At 40.1% G+C, this 20672-nt stretch overlaps 1 protein-coding gene across 1 annotated transcript in view; it reads left to right on the forward strand.

Moving 5' to 3' along the window:
* Positions 1-19116, forward strand: part of C7 (complement C7) — a 55661-nt gene extending 36545 nt beyond the window's left edge. Inside the window, exons 13-18 of the mRNA XM_045565620.1 lie at positions 1165-1252; positions 3476-3608; positions 7535-7726; positions 13550-13640; positions 16145-16329; positions 17827-19116. Coding sequence (XP_045421576.1) covers positions 1165-1252; positions 3476-3608; positions 7535-7726; positions 13550-13640; positions 16145-16329; positions 17827-18008 — 871 coding nt within the window. The 3' untranslated portion in view covers positions 18009-19116. The remainder of the gene's footprint in view (positions 1-1164; positions 1253-3475; positions 3609-7534; positions 7727-13549; positions 13641-16144; positions 16330-17826) is intronic.
* The last annotated feature ends 1556 nt before the right edge of the window (positions 19117-20672 follow it).

Here is a 20672-nt window from a genome sequence, read left to right on the forward strand (position 1 = left end):
TTTGAAGGTCATGCGAGTTGAAGAAAGAGGCAAGGTGCTTGCATATATGGTGGAAGTGTAGGGAGGTGGGGTGCCTTATTCTTATGTCTTTTGCGCCTTGTAGCCTGACAATAACCATCATCTCTTGACCGAGGAGGCTGACAAGCATACGGATTATGGTGGGGAGAGAATGCTGGCTTCAGTGCACTTGTCTCTGGGAGGATAAGGATCTGGGAGGCACTGAAGGAATTTTTACTCTTTTTGGTGCTCAGAGGAGGGGAATTATCCCCCTCTTTAGTACGAACAGGACAGTTATGATCAATACTTCACATTTCTGGGTTTCTTTGGCATTAGTGAGATGATATTAGGGCTTCTGTTCCTCTATCTTTCTTTTAGGCCTAGGATTCCTGCCCCAAGCCTCGTCAAAACTTGCTTTCACCAAAGAATGTGCTATCAGTTATATATATTTCAGAAAAAGGGTAGATACTGAGACTCCCTATACTCCCTTGTTGCCTTCTGAGAGGTAGAAAGAGCATGACTATAGGAGCCTAACTGAGTGGATGTAAATCCAGCCCTAGTATTTATTCATTCATAACCTTAGACAAGTTATCCAAAGTTTCCATGCCTTTGTTATTCCTCACATATCTGGGAAGGTTGCTGCGAGTATGAATTGAGATATTGCACATATGCAGAATAACTGCCATGGTGCCTGGCACGTAGTAAATGCTCAGTGAGAGGTAGTTATAATTTTGTGTTACCTCTCTCTTGGGATCACTAATTACCTTATTTTCAATATAGAATTAATTCTGTGTTAAATGAATTTCAGAACCAAACTGTGGGAGAAAAGTGGGTTCTGAGAGAGAACCTCTAGAAATCATATAAAGTGGTCATGTTGTCCAAAAGCTTTATTTATTTTTCTTTTCTTTCTTTTTGTTTGTTTTTCATATTACTGATCTAGTAGATGTATAAATCACTGTCTTTGGGAACTTGAGTTTATGTCTGAGTTTTCTACCAGAGAATGTGATCAGATGTTTGGTTCTGAGAATGACAAAAATATCGCATTAATGTACTTACATGAATGGAGTCCCTCCAGATGCAAAGGAAAAATCAAATGTAATACAAAATATTTAGTAAACTGTGGATATCAATCACATTCATTATATTTTATTTCTTTTTTTCTTTCAGATTGCTTGAACCACATTGTTTTCCTTTGTCTTTGGTTCCAACACAATTCTGTCCATCACCTCCTGTCTTGAAAGATGGATTTGTTCAAGTTGGTTATGAAAGATATTTTTTCCTTTATAATACTCCAAGTTCTGTCTACTAAGACCATAACCTATTTTCTTCTTTCATGGTGAAACAGTGCTAAAAATATTTTATATGTGCATTTTAGTTTTAGTGGTGAGGGTTTTAGTTTGTTACTTTTCCTCTTTGGCCTAAGGTGATTAGTGTTCTGCAGAAGGCGATATATCCCGGGTGGTGTGGGAAATCAATGCTGCCATCCAGTGAGTTAGAAATATAGTCACGCCAGAGGGCTACTAAACATTGCCACTGTGAACACCAAGATACCAATATATAAGCAAGTTCTTCAACTTAGAGAACTTTTCTTATTTTTGCCACTGAAAGAAGACTTTCTTCCCCTCATAACTGTGGGACTTGGGATGAAGTATCAGGTTTATTCCAGGAGTCAATAAAATATTTAGCAAGTGTCTGGTGAGATATGTGTCATTGAGCTTTGAGCAATTTTCTTGTTCAGGAAGGAACACTAGTCATCTGCCATTTGTCATTCTAGGGACTTTTCTTGGCTTTGGGGACATTTTAATGCATGCTGTTCTCAGTCCTTGTTATGATGAGGCCTTTGCCCCAAACCCCATTGAAGTCTCCTCATGGCTCACACAGGAGATATAACTCATGGGGATTCTCTCACTGCTCCCCAGCCTTGCTTTCTTCATGAGGGATTTTGCCTCTCAAATTCTAGGCCCTTGAGCACACACTCACTGAGAGCTTGCTGAGGCTTCCCCAAATGTAGGTACTGTTGGGACATGAAAGTGATGAAAGTGGTGTGTGTGTGTGTGTGTGTGTGTGTATAGAGAGAGAGAGAAAATGAACTTAGCATCTCCAAAACCCATACTGTCTACCACAGTCACCACAATCCATGGAGTTCCTGAATGAAACATATGCTTAGAGAATGAGGCCAAGCAAACTCATATACTTCAGCAAACCACAAAGCTATTGCCCCAAACTCCAGTGCTTGTGATGTCCTTTTAGGAGCCAGGTGTTCCAAACACTGCTCTGTGGACTGGCTACATAAGAGTCACCCAGGGAACTTAAAAACAGAGATTGCTGCTTGCCTCTTGTTCTCCACACTTTCTGATTTGATAGGTTTGGGGTAAAGCCTGAGAGTCTATTTTTTAAGTTACTATGAGTGGCTCTGATGTAGAGCCAAGTTTGGACATTGTTGAATTAGGCTTCCTCGTGTATTATAGAAGTACATTTTGCAAGGCAGAGAAAAGCTTAGGAGCTAGAATCAAAGCAGAACATGTGCTGTTCCCTGTTTTCCTCAAAGCTCAGCATTAACCTGGCCCCTCTGTTTCCTACCAACTTCCATGATGGAGCCAGACGGGGCCAGGAGGAGCAAGACTGACAATGAGAAGAAGAGGCACCAGGAAATTTTGTTCTGATTCTTGGAGCAGATCTGGTTTAGGTATCAGCTCCAACCCCTCTCCCAGGTCTGAGTTTCTTCACCGTCCCCCTTGGGGTTGGAGAAGAACCAGAAGGGTAAGGAAGGGAACTAAGAGGGACCCCAAATGAGTATGGTTACCTCCTCATAGCTTCAGACTTTGAATTCCTCCCTGCTTCATCATGAAAGCTCATCTCCTGGCATTATAGGCTAATGAAATGTCCTTGGATCTGGCCCAACCCTGGCAGCATTTCCATACTGACAGAGTGGAGCTGGAGGGTGGAGTGGAAGAAGATCAACATTATGCTTCCCTTAAAAATCATCAGTGAGAAACTTAAACTTCCATGAACATGCTGATAGGATTTAAACATTTCTGGGTGTTCCTGCTGGCATTTTTTAGGCAGTGTTCCCAATGAACAGCCTTAATATGAAGAGTTGACTGACAAAGATGTTCCCAAAATCTGATAAAAACTGCTTTTTCCTACAAGTAAAAATGGAAAGAACTTACCTGGATAGTGTCCATTAAAGTAATTTTAGTAAAATGCTGAGTACAGTGCTTGGTATTTCAGGAGCAATCAATATGTTATCGTACAGTGGCATTAATGACTTTGTTTCAATTAATGGTGGTACTAATGTTATTGACTATACAGGGAAAAATGTTTTATAAACACTTTTCTAAATCAGTTATTTCAATTTAGGTTACCTGATGATTAAAATAAGGTATGATTTATAGACAAATGTACATAAAGAAACCTTTTGTTAATACAAAATAGATAAGATAAACTCTTCCTTTTTTCATCTTTTATTTTTGTTTAGGATAAAGGTTCCATGTTTCCTGTTGGGAAAAATATAATGTACACTTGCAATGAAGGATACTCTCTTATTGGAGACCCGGTTGCCAGATGTGGAGACAATTTACAGTGGCTTGTTGGGGAAATGCATTGTCAGAGTGAGTGGCCTCAGTTGTAGTATATAATTTAAGATGAGAAAATTATGAAGAAGAGGATGCATCGAGATGAATAACCACTCACCACATACCCCATGTCTTACCCTCCCTTTTCTGAAAGGCTGATAGGATGCTGTCCAAATTGCAGGAGTGACTTGAATAAGCCCTCAGCTTTCTCTAGTTGGTAATGTTCCCATTCAGTTAAGTCAATTTTATTGCAATTGTAAAGTTTCTGGTGCAAATTAAATGGGCCAGAGAACTCTTTTCAGGTGAAACCTTTTAGGATATTCTTTGGCATTCAGTTACCAGGGATATACTGCGAGCAATTCACTTCCTTAAATGCTTTGGGTCCTGTTTTGTTCAGATGCCTACATCTGAATGAGGGCTTCTACATGTTGTACCGTTCTAAAACTACTTTTTGATTTTCATCTCAGTTGGAATATAAGTTTGCTCAGCATATGGACAGACAGAGCTACAGAGATATATTTTTCCTAAATCAGTTGTGTGTGCTATAGGAGGAAAGCCCAAGTGTACTCATGTATTGTTTTTTTCTTTTGGGAATATACCTATTAGTGAAATTTCTGAGTAATTGGGTGTCTATACATTAGGTTTCCATACATTTAGATTTAGTAGAGGCTGCCAGCTTTCCAAGTAGTTGTATCAATTTATATTCTACCATAATTTGAGAAGCCAAGGTTTCTCTATATCCTCACTAACACTTAATATCATCTGCTATAGTGGTGAGTGTGTAGCAGTAACTTATTATTTAATTTTGTAATTTTTTTCTAATGACTAATGATGTTTTTATGCTTCATGGCCTTTTGGGTATCTCCTTTGGAGACTTGGCTAAGTGTTTTGTCCATTTTCTCCTGGAGTTCTTGAGCAGAAATAGTTTAAATAGAATATGAATATTTGCTAGTTAGGAGTGATAAAGCCAAAAGTTGGTTCTTTGAAGAGATTAATAAGATACTTCTACTTGAAGAGCTTCTTTTTCTTTACTGTGAATCTACTGGTAAAAAATTGTCCTAGTTTTTGTTACTCTAAAAAATGTCTGTATTTTACTTGTATTTTTTAAAAGATTTTTTTAATTAGGTAAAGAATTCTAGGTTAGCAGTTATTTTCTTTAAGCCCTTTGAAGATATTACATTGTCCTCTAACTTAATTGTTTTCTAGAGAGAAGTCTTAATGTTTCTCCTTTGGAAATCATGTCTTTTCTGTCTGGCCACTTTTAAGAGTACTATTATCATTATTATTTATTATTTTTGGTCTTTGTTTTTCAGCAGCAACTCTTTTCTGATGGGCCTGGATGTGATTTTCTTTGTATTTATTCTGGTTAATATTCAGAGCACTTATTGAACCTCTGCTTTAATGTCTTTTGTCAATTTTAGAAAAATTATTGACCATTATGTCCTCAAATATTGCTTCTGTCCTATTCTTGCTCACCTTTCCAAGTGGGACACAAATTATACCTTTTGAGACCATATTATATTTTTTTAACATTTTTTTCCTGTTTTTCATCTTTCTCATGTTTCATTCTAAATATTTTCTGTTGATCTGTCTTCCAGTTTATTAATTCTATGTACAGCTGTGTATAATTTACTTTTAAGAACTCCATTGAGTTCTTAATTTTGTCAATTTTATTTTTCAATTTTATAGGTTCCACTTATCTACTTTTCTATTGCTTAGTGAATTTTTTAATTAATAACTTTATTTTTAGAGCAGTTTTAGTTTACAGAAAAATTGAGTGGAAAGTACAGAGCTCCCATTTACCTCCTTCACCCTCCACCCCAGTTTCCCTATTAACATCCTCCATTAGTGTGGTGCATTTATTACAATTGATAAGCCAATATTGTTACATTATTATTTAAAAAAATTTTTAAATATTATGTTTTCTTTATTTTTAGTTGATACAATAATTGTACATATTTATGAGATACAGAGTGATATTTGAATACATGTATATAATATGTAATAATCAAATCATGGTAATTAGCATATATATCACTTCAAATATTTATGTCTACTTTTTGTTTTATTTCTGCATATTATGGGGGTACAAATATTTAGGTTACGTATGTTGCCCTTGCCCCTACCCCCCGAGCCAGAGCTTCAAGCGTGTCCATCCCCTAGACAGCGCACATTACACTCATTATGTATTTATATACCCATCTATGTCTACTTTTTATACCTTCTAATTCTCTGTTGAAATTCTCTATCTTATCATTTTTTCCCCCACCATATTAATTGCAGTTGTTTCAGAGTGCATATCTGTTAATTTCATTATTTAGATCTCCTTTGGGTCTACTTCTATTGACTGTTTGGGTTGGATTTTGGTTAATTCTTGTTTTTTTTAATGTTGGATTAGTTTTGATTGAATGCCAGACTTTATGTATGGAAATTAAGGAAATTGGATAATGATATCTTCCTCTAGACAAAATTTAGTTTTTTCTTTTGTTTCTGGCAAGCAGTGAGGCTGGTTTATGTCTGGTTTACCTTTATTCCAAGGGTGTAGCCAGTAAGGGATCCACACCAAATGTGTGGGCTTTCTACCTGGACCCCTCCTTTTGGACAGGACTAGACTCTGGTTTTTGATCCCCCAGCCCTGTGAGACTGATAAAAACTCTACTCATTTTTTCAGCCTTGGAGCTATAACTTTCTTTTCAGTTTAGCAGCCTTTCAGTATATATACTTTTTTCAAATTCACAAATACCTCAAGGCAAAAAGCATAACCACATATTATAATCACCACTTAGACTGCCCATCTCTCTGGAATCCTGGACCTTCAAATGTGTACTCCCTTGTTAGAACTCTCATTCTCTCAGAAATATTTTTTCTTTTAATTTTGTACAGCCTACCTATTTGTCTTGGTGGGAGATTGATTGGGAAACCAGGAAATGTGTCAGAAATAAATAAATTCGATGCTAGATTATAGCTTTTTGAGTGCAGAATATGTGATTTATACCTTGCTGTGTCCCCAGCAATACATAACATATTTGGCAAAATATAGTCACTTAATAAATGCTGTTTCTGGATGAATGAATGAATGGATTTTCTGATGAAAATAGTGCAGAAATAGAGCAATACTTTGTAGAACATTGTCCAAAGTCCATGAAGGAGCTTACCAAGATTTTTCTTTTCTTAAATTGTGAATTCTGACTTGCTTTCTGTAACTGTGCATGTTTCTCATTTTTCTCTGCTCTTTTAAAAGTAGACAATTGGAGCTAATGAATGTAATTGAGTAAAAGAAGAAAGATGGGAAATTAAAGAACACTGAGAGCTTTTATGTTTGCAGCATTAAAGGTGGTGCTTTAGCTGGTCAAGGGGGGTCCATGCTTATAGTCACAGCTACTTAGGAGGCTGAGATGGGATGATCGCTTGAGGTCACTCTGGAGTTTGAGGCTGTAGTTTGCTATGATGGCACTTGTGAATAGCCACTGCACTCCAGCCTGGGCAACCTAGCAAGACCCCTATCTCTAAAAAATAAGAAAATGGTGCTTTAAACATTTCAGATGGCAAAATATCTAGATAGATGAAAGCTAATGATGTGCAAATGAATATAGCTCTTGGGAAAATTCTGGTGGGACATCACCAGACCAAAGAAATAAGTGGCAGCTGTGAAAAGTCTATTTTTAACAGCAGGCTGAGCATTGGACTCTATGTGTTAAGCTTATTCATTTTAAATTATCACATTGTTTTGAGGGGTGGAGGGTGGGAGCTGTTTTGGTCTTCAGTCATTCATTGGTCAATGACATGCTGGGCATGTGGGACATATATTTCAGGCCACTGTAAGAGTGAACTCACTTCTTCCTCCTTGTCCTCTGATGTGAAAAAACAGAATAAATGTATCAGCACCATTTAAGACTGTCATTTATTAAAGAGATGGTTTAACAAAGCAATGACCCATGTATTCTGCTGTTGTTTATCTTTAGAAATTGCCTGTGTTCTACCTGTACTGATGGATGGCATACAGAGTCACCCCCACAAACCTTTCTACTCAGTTGGTGAGAAGGTGACCTTTTCTTGTTCAGGTGGCATGTCCTTAGAAGGTCCTTCAGCATTTCTCTGTGGCTCCAGCCTTAAGTGGAGTCCTGAGATGAAGAATGTACAGTGTGTGCAAAAAGGTGAGTGGCTTCAGTGTCTATCCAAGGACCTGTGCACTCAGGTGAGTGAGAGCCATGGTGGTGGACTTCATGGCACTGTATTATTGTAATTGTGAGTGATTCCCTCCATCCCTGTTCCCTGTGAGAAGGTCAGTTTGAAGACTGGGTAACATGTTTTATTCCAAATGGCATAGAAAGACTCATGGAATGCCAGGAAAGGCAAGCATAGTCCTAGTAATTCTGAAACTTTTAACTTAAATCCTCCACATGAAAGATTAGCTTTATAATGTTATGGTGCTGAGAAAATGAAGGATTTTTAAAAACTGAGTTTTGGTTTCCTCCTGATTTTTTTCCTGTACTTACTTTTACTGGGTATAGAATTGAGGTCATAATTTATATAAAAGTCTATATGTTTTATTTTTGGACTCTCAGCAAGTTTATTGGTATTTTTGAAGTTGAAAATTTAAAAAATCATTTCCACTTAACATCACAGACATTATTGAAGGAAAAGTTTTGTGGTTCGTGAAGTTGTTCTTAATAGTGGAAACCAAAAATCGAGTATTTTGAGCACCAAGAAAATTAAAATGGTCTTTTAAGAACCCAAGGTAGGAAGGGACTTAGAGTGCCAAACTGTTTCTTTTTTTTTTTTTATTTCAGCTCATCATGGGGGTACATAAGTTCAGGTCATATACATTGTCCATGTCCCGCCCATCCCCCCGAGTCAAAGTCCCAAGCACGTCCATTCTCATTCTCCAGACAGTGCGCCTGGCACTCATCATGTAGTCATACCTCCATCCCCTCCCCCCCCACCTCCCCGGGTCTGCACCTTCAAGCATGACCATTCCCCAGAGGGTGTGCAACGCACTCGTCATGTAGGCATACACCCATCCCCTCCCCCCACCCAAAACTGTTTCTTTTCAGAGATAATTTGAGTTGGATTTGTTTTAAAATAACCTCTTATTTTTTCTTTGTTTACATTTGTTTAATAAATAGAAAATACATTTGTAACAAAAACAACAATGAAGAAAAATTCAATGTATGCTATTACATATGACATTAGTATATGATTTTTTAATTAAATGCTGAAATTTTTTCTTTTAGAGTGAGGATGAAGTACTAGATTCCATTAGTGATACTGTTAGGTGAATTAGGTGTTTGCAACTAACTGCTCTGTGGAACAGGGCATGGAGAACAGGCAAGAAGCATGTCCAGTGGAGTGACCCCCTTGGCCAGTCCTGATATGCTCTTTAGCTGTCAAGGCCCCTTATCTAAAGGCAATTACTTTGTTTTCTACATACGCTGCAGCATAAATACGAGTTTCCTTGGGATATTTAAAGTAATGGACCTGTACTTATAATTCTAAAATGAAAGAGAACAATATGCAGTTGATGAGGTTGCACTTCTGTTCCAGATGAGATTGTAGACTAGTCTTTCTAAAATGCTGCTTCAGTCATTTTATAGCACAGTTTGTTGTGAAGTTTCTCCCACTCAGTAAAAAATTCTGTTAAAGTTGCTTTTAATCAAGGATATTTTTCAGACCTGTATGTTTTTCTGAAGACATAGGTAACAATAATATCTACCTTTAAAATAAGCCTATAGCAACCAAAAATTTCAGGTTTACCAGCCTCCAAAAGTGATGTTTTAAAATACTGACAGTTTCAGTATTGGATCTTTTTTATATTGTGGTAAAGTGTGCATAACATAAAATTTATTATTTCAACCATTTTTAAATGCACTGTTCAGTGGCATTAGGTACATTCCCATTGTTGTACAGTCACCATCCATCTCCAGAATTTTTTCGTCTTTCCAAACTGAATATCTATACCCATTAAGCACTAACCCCTCATTCCCTCTTACCTCCATTGGTATTTAGCTTTGATATGAAGACATTTGGTTTTAAAATAGCAAAGGTATATACTCCTGGTGGGCCTTACTAGTGTGTTTATTTGTAAACCAATCTATAAAGATAACAATGCTATATTCTTCTTAAATGCAAAAGTCTTTGGTCTAGGTGATTCTATCAATGATTTTCACAAAGAAATTATAACAATTTTAGCAAACATATATATAGTTTAAAATTTCAAAATTTGTCCAAAAATAAATTTCCAATTATAGCGCAGAACTAATTTACATGGCTTGATCATTCAATTTAAGTTTCGGTATATCCAGATTAAGCTTTCTAAACCTCAATGTTATTGGAATTTAGAGGCTGGTAATTCTTTGCTGTGGAAGCCTGTTCTGTGCATTGTAGGATGTTCAGCAGCATCCGGGATCTCTATCCACCAGATGCCAGTAGCACCTTCTAGTTGTGAAAACCAAAAATGTCGCTAGTGATTGTCAAATGTCCCCTGGGGGCAAAACTGCTTCTGGTTGAGAAGCACCGATGTAGATAATACCATTAAAAAAAACCCATTTTATTTTAGAATAATTTTAGATGTCAGAAAAGTTGCAAATATAGTTTCTACATACCCTTCACCCATTTTCCCATAATATTAACATCTTGCATAACTTCACATGACTTGGTTGGTTAAAATTAAGAAATTAATATTAGTACAGTGCTCTTGACTAAGCTATATCCTTTATTCAGATATCACCTGTTTTCCCACTAATGTCCTTTCTATGTTCTAAGATCCAATTCAGGATAGCACCATTTGTGTTTAGGGTAACACCATTTTAAAGTGAAGTGTTTAAAGAATGAGTACTGCTATTGAGGTTGTTGGTGACTGCAGGCATACTTCACATTGCTACCATTTTTTATAAGTTTTTGAATTGTTCACAAGATTGTACTGTCATGTTTAAAGTAAGGAAGTATTCTGTAGTTTGGGTATTTATAAAAACATCCTCTTCAGATAAACTGGAGTATCTACTTTTATGATGCAAAAGTGTATGCCAATGAACTCCAATGTAAGGAAGCTGGCAGGAGGTAAAAAAAATCAGGGCGTTTTAGATTATACCCATTGCAATCAAGGATAGCTGATGCAACGGCAGTCAAATCATGCCTTTGTAGGCTGAACCAAGTTGTTTTCCTGCCAAAATAAGAATGATGGTTGACTTCTTATCAGTTGCTATAAAATGTACAGTTATAGAAAGGATTTTTTAATTTATTGCAAAATATTAAGGGAGTACAAATATTTTAGGCTACATGGATCATTTTGTAATGCTTGAGTCCTGGCCATAGGTGTGCCCATCCCCAAATAAGTGTTTATAGTACCCATTAGGTTGATTTATTCCCCTCCTTTCTTCCCCTCCCCGTGGTTGCTTTCCACTGAGTTTTACTTCCCTCTGTGCACATGTGTGCTTACTGGTTAGTTCCAATTTAGTAGTGAGTACATGTGGTATTTTTTGTCCCATTATTGAGATACTTCACTTAGGAGAATGGTCTCCAATCCCATCCAGATTGTTGCAAAAAGTATTAATTCATCTTTTTTATGGCTAAGCAGTACTACATGGTGTACCTATACCACATTTTATTAATCCACTCATGAATTGATGGACACCTGGGTTGATTCCACATCTTTGCAATTGTGAATTGTGCTACAGTAAACATTTGGGTGCAGATGTCTTTTAGATAAAATGACTTACTTTCCTTTGAGTAAATACCCAGTAGTGATATTTCTGGATCAAATGATAGGTCTACATTTAGTTCTTTGAGGAATCTCTGTACTGTTTACCATAGATGTACTAATTTGCAGTCCCACCAACAGTGTATGAGTATTCCTTTCTCTCTGCATTCATGCCAGCATCTACTGTTTTTGGACCTGTAGGCAGTCCAGACCAGGAGGGGTGCTCATGAGTAGGGGCCTGAACTCTTGGTTTCTATGGCACCCTGGGTTGAGATCTTCCTCATTGGAGAACCAGTGCTAATCCAACAGTGTGGCTTTCCTGTTGGGGGGATGAGTGCTCTCCCAGATTGCTGCATCTCAGTATTCTACTGTTAGTTCTGTCCACATGGGCTCCCTCACCCCCTGAATCCAGCTCCCAAACCTCCCGACTGAGGCCCTCAGCAGCCAGCTCAAATCTAGGGGTATGGGGTCCAGCATGTGTGTCTGACCCTCTGGTGTGCATCTCCGTGAAACACTAGTGGGCAGAAAGCTCCCAGAACAGGCACCCCAGGTCCACTGCAGGCCCTCAGTGGGAAAGGTGTGGGTCCCACTCTCTGTGGAAACCTCAGCCAGCTGGGGAGAGGCGGCTGCTCACCAAATTCTTGGCTCAAACTACTCTCCTGATTGTAGTGGATGGGGGAGGGGGCCACAGTTGCCTGACAGCCCAAGTGCCTGAATGCACCACACTTGGTCACTATGGCTCCCTGGGTGGGTCCGCCAGAGAACCTGCCCTACTCCAACAGTGTGGCTTTCCTGTTGGGGGGATGGGCTGTCTCCCAGATTGCCATGTCTCGGACCCCCATGTATTTTCCCATCAGTTCTGCCCACGTGGGTTCTCTCGCCCCCCAAGTCCAGCTCCCAAACCACCTCCCCTACTGTGTCCCACTCAAGTCCAGGGGGCATGGGATCCGGCCTGCATGTCTGACCTACTGGTGTGTGTCTCCACAAAATGCTGGTGGGCAGGGAGCTCCCAATTCACGTGCCCTGAAGGTCCTCAAGGGGGAAAGGCATGGGCCCCAGTCTCTTGGAAACCTTAGACTTCAGGATGCACTGGCTTGGGGGAGGCGGCCACTCACCAAATTCTTGGCTCAAACTGCTCTTCTGGCTGTAGTGGGTGCAGGAGAGAGGGAGTAATAAGAGTCTGAATGGAAGAAAGCCTGCTCTCAGGCCTCTCACATCACTGTCCTTGGAGGGGAACCCCACATGGAATGTCTAAACTCTGAGATCATGCAAGTTCTCCCCACTCTTCCATGTTTGCTTCAGTGCTTGGGCTCGTGGGGGTGGAAAAGCGTCTGAGAAACTTGGTAGCCTGCTGGTCACCAAAGGAGTATGGGAGGGAGAAAAGGACACCCCCATACCCCTTCACTGGGCACCAAGCCTCTCTGGGTTTAGTCTTCGCTGATAACTGTTTTCCTTTATCTTCTTCCTTCTCTGCTTTGCACTTTTCCTCTGTGGGGTCCCTGGCAGGCCCCAGCACTTCTCTCTATGATCTACACCTAAGCTGCATCTCCTCTCCCCTCTCCTTTACCTGAAACCCTTCCTTCCCTCCGGGATGGTCCAGCAGTGATGTCTCTAGTCAGCCATCTTGCCTCCTTCCCCTATAGAAAGAATTTTATTAATGTACGTACCTCCAGACGTCTACCCACTGTTGAGGGAGACCACTTAGACATTTACATGTAAGAGGTTATTGCAGACCTCCTCGGAATCCCGGGAAGTTCTCTTCTCTGTGTAGAAGTCACGTTACATTGCTGCTTTCTGTCTCATTATAGGCACAGCGGGCAAAATGCAGTCTAAACACCAAATACCAACTTCTATGAAAGGGAGCCCTTTACTGGCCTTGGATTCAGACAAATGTAGACTTAAATCCTGGCTCAGCCAATTGGTTAAATGTGTGACCTAACACCAGTTTTCTAACTTTTCTGACCCTTAGTTTTCTCACTTTTTAAATGGGCATTTTTTAGGATGGCTTATATATCTCAATGTATGAAAAGTGCATGACCAATTGTAAATGCTCAAGAAATACTAGCTCTTATTACCAATGCAATTATTTGTAGAGTTTTTCTAGGATACTCTGTCTTGTAAAATGCTTTACAGCTTTATTATTATTATTATTACTTTTATTGTGTAAACTCATTGCAGTTGAGAATATTACAGACCCTGCGCCAGCAATTCAAATAATACCTTGTTTACTATGGACAGCTCTTCTCCCAACAATTGCATCTCCCTTATCCTTTTGTTTTAGATGCCCCTTTAACACCGGCAGTACCTAAATGTCAGCGCTGGGAGAAACTGCAGAATTCAAGATGTGTTTGTAAGATGCCCTATGAATGTGGGTAAGCTCTGTCTTTGCTCACTTCTTTATTTTATTTTATTCAAGATAAACGTGATGATTTCTTAGATGCTAGTCTCTGCTAGATTGAAGGCGTACCTTACCAAGGGTTAAGGGTATTTGCATTTTTAATCTGGTCCATCTGCTGCCTGTTATTTGCCTGGGTCACGGGGGCTGACCGCCATGGCATTGAGTAGTGTTCCAATCTGACTAATGAGAAAGGCTGAAGGGCCACTTGGGCACTGCTTGTTTTATATATAAAATGGAGCAAAGTGACAGAATTGTCACCTGAGGATTTAGAGCTTTAGATTAGAGCTAAAATCCTCATGGGACATAAGCTCTTAAAGTAATATAGATAGAGTATCTGCTTTTTCTGATTCTTGAGCATCTAATCTAGACTTGCATTGTAAGATTGCCACCAACTTGAAATTACTGCACTGTGGGAGGATATCTGAAGTAGTTGCTAGATGTCTGTGTCATGGTCCTAGTAGGATACAGAGGGCACAATTACATTAGGACAAGAAGAGGTTTCTTAGCAGGACTGTTTACAAAAGTATGAGCAGAGTAAAGGAAATGACAAGCCCCAGGGCAGTACTCCTGCGGTGCTAACAGCTTGGGCCATATGTCACACCCAGGCCTGAAGGAGAGAGGAGGGAGCATTTAGGAAACCCTGGAGACAGGGCTCTGTGGAGGAGCTGATACTCATTTTAGGGACCTCAGAGATCCCATAGGAGTGAGCCAGGGGAACAAACACCCCAGCTGCACTCTCCTTCCTGCCTGCAACCTCCTGCCTGTGCTCCCACCTGATCAAACTGACTGAAGCTAGAGCACAAGGGAGCCCATGATGGAGTCCATATGCTGCAGTCTCCCAGGCAGGTGGGGAAGAGCTGGAGAGTGGATCTGGGAGGAAACAGGAGATCTCCAGCCCCGGATTTATTATCGTCTCTAAGGTCAAGAACCAAAACACTAATTTACTGATGAATTTCTTGGCTTTCAGTTATTATGGTCATCAAAACCCATATCCAACTTCTTGAACTTAAAGTAGGTTAATAGTGCTTCTGTATAGTAACTTCCGGTCAGCCCAGGTACATTCTTATTCTGATATTCTGACTCTGCTGCTGTTCTCTAATAATAATTGTTTGCTATGATTCACTTTCATCCTCGTTCCAACTTCCCCAATTTATTTAATTTATCTATAGCCTGTTGTTTGTAGACATGGTATGAATTTTCATATCATTTCATGGTCTCAAATGATACCAAGGTAGTATGGTGGGGTCTCTGCCCTTTCAGCCATTCTGAGTCATTCTATCTAAAGTTTAAATAAACAGATCAAAAGATAGATACAAAAACCAACAGGATTTATTTCTGTTATATAAATAACTCAAAGTAAATTTAGCTCTTGGTCAAAGAGGAAAATACTAGAATTAAATAAAATATGTGAATGTAGACTCTTTATGACTCTATCTGGCATACAAAAATGCTTTGTTGTCTAAGGTTTCATGTATAGCAATTCCTTCCTTACCCATCAGCATTCAGAAATGTGGGGTTTTTTTATAGTGACATTTCTAAATAGCTATATCTTATCATTTAAGCACTAGTGCTTACAAAAAAAGAAACATGTTTTATAGAAATATTTCTTTCCGTTTTTTTTTTTGTTTGTTTTTTGAGACAGGGTCTCACTGTGTCACCCTGGCTGGAGCACAGTGGTATGATCATAGCTCACTACAGCCTTGGACTGCTGGACTCAAGCAAGCGTCTTGAGTAGCTTGGACTACAGGCACACAACACTGTGCCTGGCTAATTTTCTTCAATTTTTTTGGAGACGTGGTTTTGCTATGTTGCCCAGGCTGGTCTCAAACTCCTGGCCTCAAGTGATCCTCCTGGCCTCAAGCTATCCTCCTGCATTGGCCTCCCAAATAGCTGGGATTACAGATGTGAGCCACCCATCTGGCCCTCCGGAAATATTTCTAAACTATTTTGTAAACATAGATACTTTTAAAAATTGCATTGAGAAATATAGTTTTATCTTCCCTTGATGACTCAGAGCCATCAATTATTGGATGATGCTGTTTTATGGACATGAACTCTTGGTAGCTGGGCTGGGAGGAACTCATTTCTCCTGCAGTCAGTGGTCCCATTTGACGATGATCTCTTTGAATGCTTGATCTTTGCTGATTTTCTGTCTCCTTCCTTGTCAATCCAGTAGCTGTTGCTAGCAGACCTTGCCTTCTCATCTGATTTTCTGTATCTGATCTGTTCTAGATGAAACTAGATCAATACTAGATATCTATGTTTGTAAAAATTGTGAGCAAATAAAGAGTACATATAAATAGGCTCATTTTGAATATCCAGATTGGGCCCTAGGAGTGAAGGGGATTTGAGTTTCTGTCCCATTTTTTTGTTGCGGGTGATAACATCTGGGGCACTAAGCTCAGAGTCTCACTTTTCACTTCTCCACTTTTAAGAATAAAAATTTTGTAGATAATGTCATTAAAATATTCTTTTCAGATCTTCCTTGGATGTATGTGCTCGAGATGAGAGAAGCAAAAGGATACTGCCTCTGACAGTTTGCAAGATGCATGTTCTCCGCTGTCAGGGTAGAAATTACACTCTTATTGGTAGAGACAGCTGTACTCTGCCTGCCTCAGCTGAGAAAGTTTGTGGAGCGTGCCCACTATGGGAAAAATGTGACAGTAAGGAGCCTTTCATATTTGTAACTTAAATAAGAATGCTAAAGTAACCATACTGAAGTTTTTAAAAGTCTGGTTTCTAGTTTAGTGGTGGGTCCAAGCAGATACCTGAGGGTGTTAAAGACTCAGACTGGTTTGACAGTGAACTGGCCCCCTCCCCCCTCCCTTCCCTGCAGAGGGGCACAGGTCAGGGAACTCAAAGGATAAGAACCAATTTCTGATGGTCAGAATGTTCCCCCAAACATTGGTGATTCCCAGTCCACTTTTATGACTTTTGCTCTGTCCTTGCATTATCCATATTATGTACTCATTTTTTTTAAAAGACTGATATAAAAATAACTTTTTAAAAATAGAGACTTTATATCATGTCATTAAAAGGAAGTATCACTTGCCATAAATATTAGGTAACTATAAAAATACATGTAATGGAACAAAATAAGTTGTGGCTTGTAGCCAGATACTCCTCTGAGACTGACGATGCCCTTTCTTTGTTTGTTAAGCAAGTGTTAGAGGGTGTTAAAAATGGATTATTGTCAAGCTGACATTTTCTTTTAGAAGTAATCAGATGGATTGAAGAGAATAGAAAAAGGAGTTATTAATACTTTCTTGAGTTGTGATTCAATATTTGCTATGGTTATGTCCAAGTAGCACATACAATGGTCTTGAATACCACCAAGCGCACGGCACATCTCCCACGGTTTGGGCTATCCTATGAAAGGGGAAGGGCTGAATTTCTAGAGCCAAGTCACTCCCTCAGCCTCTCTATCTGTAAATTTGGGAGCTGCACTTCGTGATCCATAGGTCTGTGTCAGCTCTTCAGTCCCTGCCGCTCCTGGCCTGTACCCCCTGTACACCTTTTCCCTCACTCCCTCCCAGTTCGCAGCCCAGGCAATGACGTATGTAACCCTTGCCATGTCTGGGTCACTTTCCTTTTGGTGGTCACCACTGTCTGCTGGGTGGCCTTGCTACTCTCCTTCTGGAGACACCTGCCTGGTGCATTCCAGCTACGTACTTTCCTTGTACAGACTCCTTGCCTCCCCAGTTCATTTCTGATTTGTTTCTTGGGATATGTAGCCTTTTGTATGCCATGCCTTTTCTCTCTCTCAAAGCAGGCTTAATTCCTCTTTTCTTTCTCTCTCCCTGTGTGAGCCTTGACTCTCAGCTCTTTGCTGAGGTCTGGGGGCATGAAAGGTTATATGCCATTGCTGGGTTATATGGACAGCAGCATGGGTGAGGAGAGAGCTGGAGGGGTCTTGACCTGGACGAACCGCCCCGTGTGGGTCCAAGCTTGGCACCAAGATCAAAACCTATTTATTCTGTGTGGAGCAAAATGCCTCAATTTTCTGGTTGTACTGCTTTTCCAGGGGACAGTTTATTGTAGCATTCAAGACAGGAGCTTCTATAGCTCTCTACTCACCACATCATTACTTTGGAGGTAATGTGCTTTGACTCCTCCACCTCCGCAATGTTTCATTAAGCCTCTCTCGCTTATTTTTCCAGCCCAGAGCAACAAATGTGTCTGTCGAGAAGCATCGGAGTGTGAGGAAGAAGGGTTCAGTGTTTGTGCGGAAGTGAACGGCAAGGAGCAGACAGTGTCTGAGTGTGAGGCGGGCGCCCTGAGATGCAGCGGGCAGAGCTTCTCCATCACCAGCACCAGCCCCTGCGCTGCAGAAACCCAGTAGGCTTCCTGGAGGGCCCGGTCGTCTTGCTCGGAACCCAGCAGGCAGCTGGGGCTGAGTTAAAGCAGCTGCCTATCTGGGCGCCGGGACAGCTTTTCCAGCACGGACGCACGTTCTTTCTCCTTCTCCTGTGTTCTCTTCTTTCCTCAATTCCCAGCCATTTGTATAACCACAACCCTTTGTTCTCCCAAACCTGAATCTGGATACTCTTTTTTTCTTCTTTTTAGTATCAGTCAGGATGAAGACATTTCATGAGCCTTTGCACAAGCTAGCTCTGTGTTTTTGGAAAAATTGCCAACTTTTCTGGAACTTGACTTTTTTTTACTTGTAACATTAGAGGATTAGACTAGAGACACTTGAATGCTTCCTTCAGCAATATGATTCTATTAAGTATGATTGACCCAGCCCGTGGGCCAGAGCACACTCTACAAACTGATTAGGAAAACAGAAAGAACAGGATTTCCTGATTAGAGAGATTGGCTTCCCTCAGTGCAACCAAATTCAAAGTGGACCTTGAGTGACAAAAGACAGATGCAATTATTTCCGTCCTGAGTAGTAATCTCATGCTTCACCCTATTGAGTCAGCCACCAGTAAGGATCCCTATTCCTGTCAGGAGATTGAACCACTGAAATGTCAGAGCAGAATTCATCATGCTATAACCACAGGGGCACTCTTTGCCTTTTTGTCTAAGAACAAATACAATTCAGTCTGCTCTTTGGGGTTTTTCTTTAGTAAGCATCAAACACAAGACCTGTGATTTGCCCCTCTTCTTTTTTTGTTATGGAAGAAGCATCAGTTCACACCGGAGGTATTGAGTGATTGCATATTTGAGAATAGTTTTCCCTAACATGGATACACTCCCAGCTTTTTCAGGGAATATGGAGGTAGATTAGTTTGAAGCATTGGCCTTCTATTTATCCCTTATTCATCTTTCATCAAAACAAAAACATGGCTGTGGGAGGTGAAATGAGTGGGCTTGAATGAAATTTAAAGTATGTTTTTATATACAACCACTATCTCTATATTGTTCTCATACTGATAAATACATTTCAACAAAACTTCAGTTAAGATGACAAGGATTAGAAAACTCATTAAAGATACTATTCTTCAGAATTGGTTCATCTGTATTATGTTTAATTTTAGAGAAGATTTCTATGAGGAATGGTGAATGGGTTCTTGCCTGAAGTTTTATGATCCAGATCTAGCTTTTTATACCAAAGTGTGCCTTTAGGGGAGATGCAGAAATAATATGTGGAAATTACAAGGAGGCAGGTTTCAGCTGATTGAAAATAATGACATTCAGACATTTCAACTGCACTCGTTAGAGGTTATTACAGAGTTAATTTCTACCCTGGGGAGGGGGATAGATTTGAAAATGCCAGGCCTGAATGCAGACCCTGAGACAAAGGGTTGAATAAGTAATTCATTTAAGGAAGAAATCCCTCAGTATCCTTCCAATAATTTCTCCTCTTAACTTAAGCTAGCATGGAGTTAAATTCCTACTGCTTATGTATCACCACTCCCCCTTCCTAATACAGAGGACATGGCCAACGTTATCAAATGCTATTAGAGACTGAGGTCTGATAAAAAGAAACTAGTAGATGTAACAACTAAGAGGTTTGAGAAAGAAATCTCATCAGAGTTATTGAAGGAGAAGTAAAGGATTAATGACTTGTTGGAGAAGGAGGGGAGCAGTGAATGTGGTTGTAGAGAGATGCTGTCTTCAAATGCTAAATTATTTGCGTCTTTTTCTTTTCTGAACATTTATGTGCTGATCTTTCTTCTAGTCAGACAGAGGCATTCACAATTGCCTATGGAGGATTAGGATTGTTGCAGCAGGTCTGCGAGGAGAAAGTCACTTTCAATATTGAGTCTTAAAAATTGTTTTGAAACTAGTTCTTGAACACCTATAGAGAGGCTTTGAAGAAAGCGAAAGGGACTATTTATGCTGTGAAAATAAATTGCAAGAGGATAGAGGGAGTATGGAGTGTGAGAATTACCCCCTGCCTGCCCTTCCCTCTGCCTCAGATCAGGAGTGGATCACCTGGGCTAGGAAGGCAGAAAGTACCAAGATTAAAGTCATCTGGAGCTTGGAGGGAATAGAGGGAGAGGAGGAAATTGGCTGGTGCAGTAATCATCGCTAGCTTCAGGGAGCTACATGGGAGCCAAGGTACATCCTACAGACCATCACAGACCACTTTTGTGGACACTGTAAGTTACCTGGGCAGATAAGTTGCCTTAGAACATCTCCTGATTGCATTAAGAAGTGCCTTCCTATGACATCTCACACACTTCTTAATAAATAATCAATAGAAGTGCTGTTTATCAATGCCCTGTGAGTTAATGAGCCCCATCCAAACTGTTCTATGTATAACCTCCCTCCCCACCAGTCCAGGACACTTGTAATTGCCTTAAAACAAAGGGAGGGTTCTAGATATTCAGGTGGGATATGGCAAGGGTGTGGAGTGGCAAGCAGAAAATCGGACAAAGAACCCCTAAAACTTTGGGTTACCTAACAGCAACTGGCCAGGTAACTGGCTGATTTGACTGAGGGCTCCTCTCTCAGCTGGGCAGATCAAGGTTAATCTCAGCTTCACATGAAACTTGTGAATCTATTGAGTTGTTGAGTAGCAGCTCAGAGCTGTAGGTGCTGAGCAGCTGGTTTA

Source organism: Lemur catta, chromosome 12 (genome assembly GCF_020740605.2).
Source record: "Lemur catta isolate mLemCat1 chromosome 12, mLemCat1.pri, whole genome shotgun sequence".
Lineage (NCBI taxonomy): Eukaryota > Metazoa > Chordata > Mammalia > Primates > Lemuridae > Lemur > Lemur catta.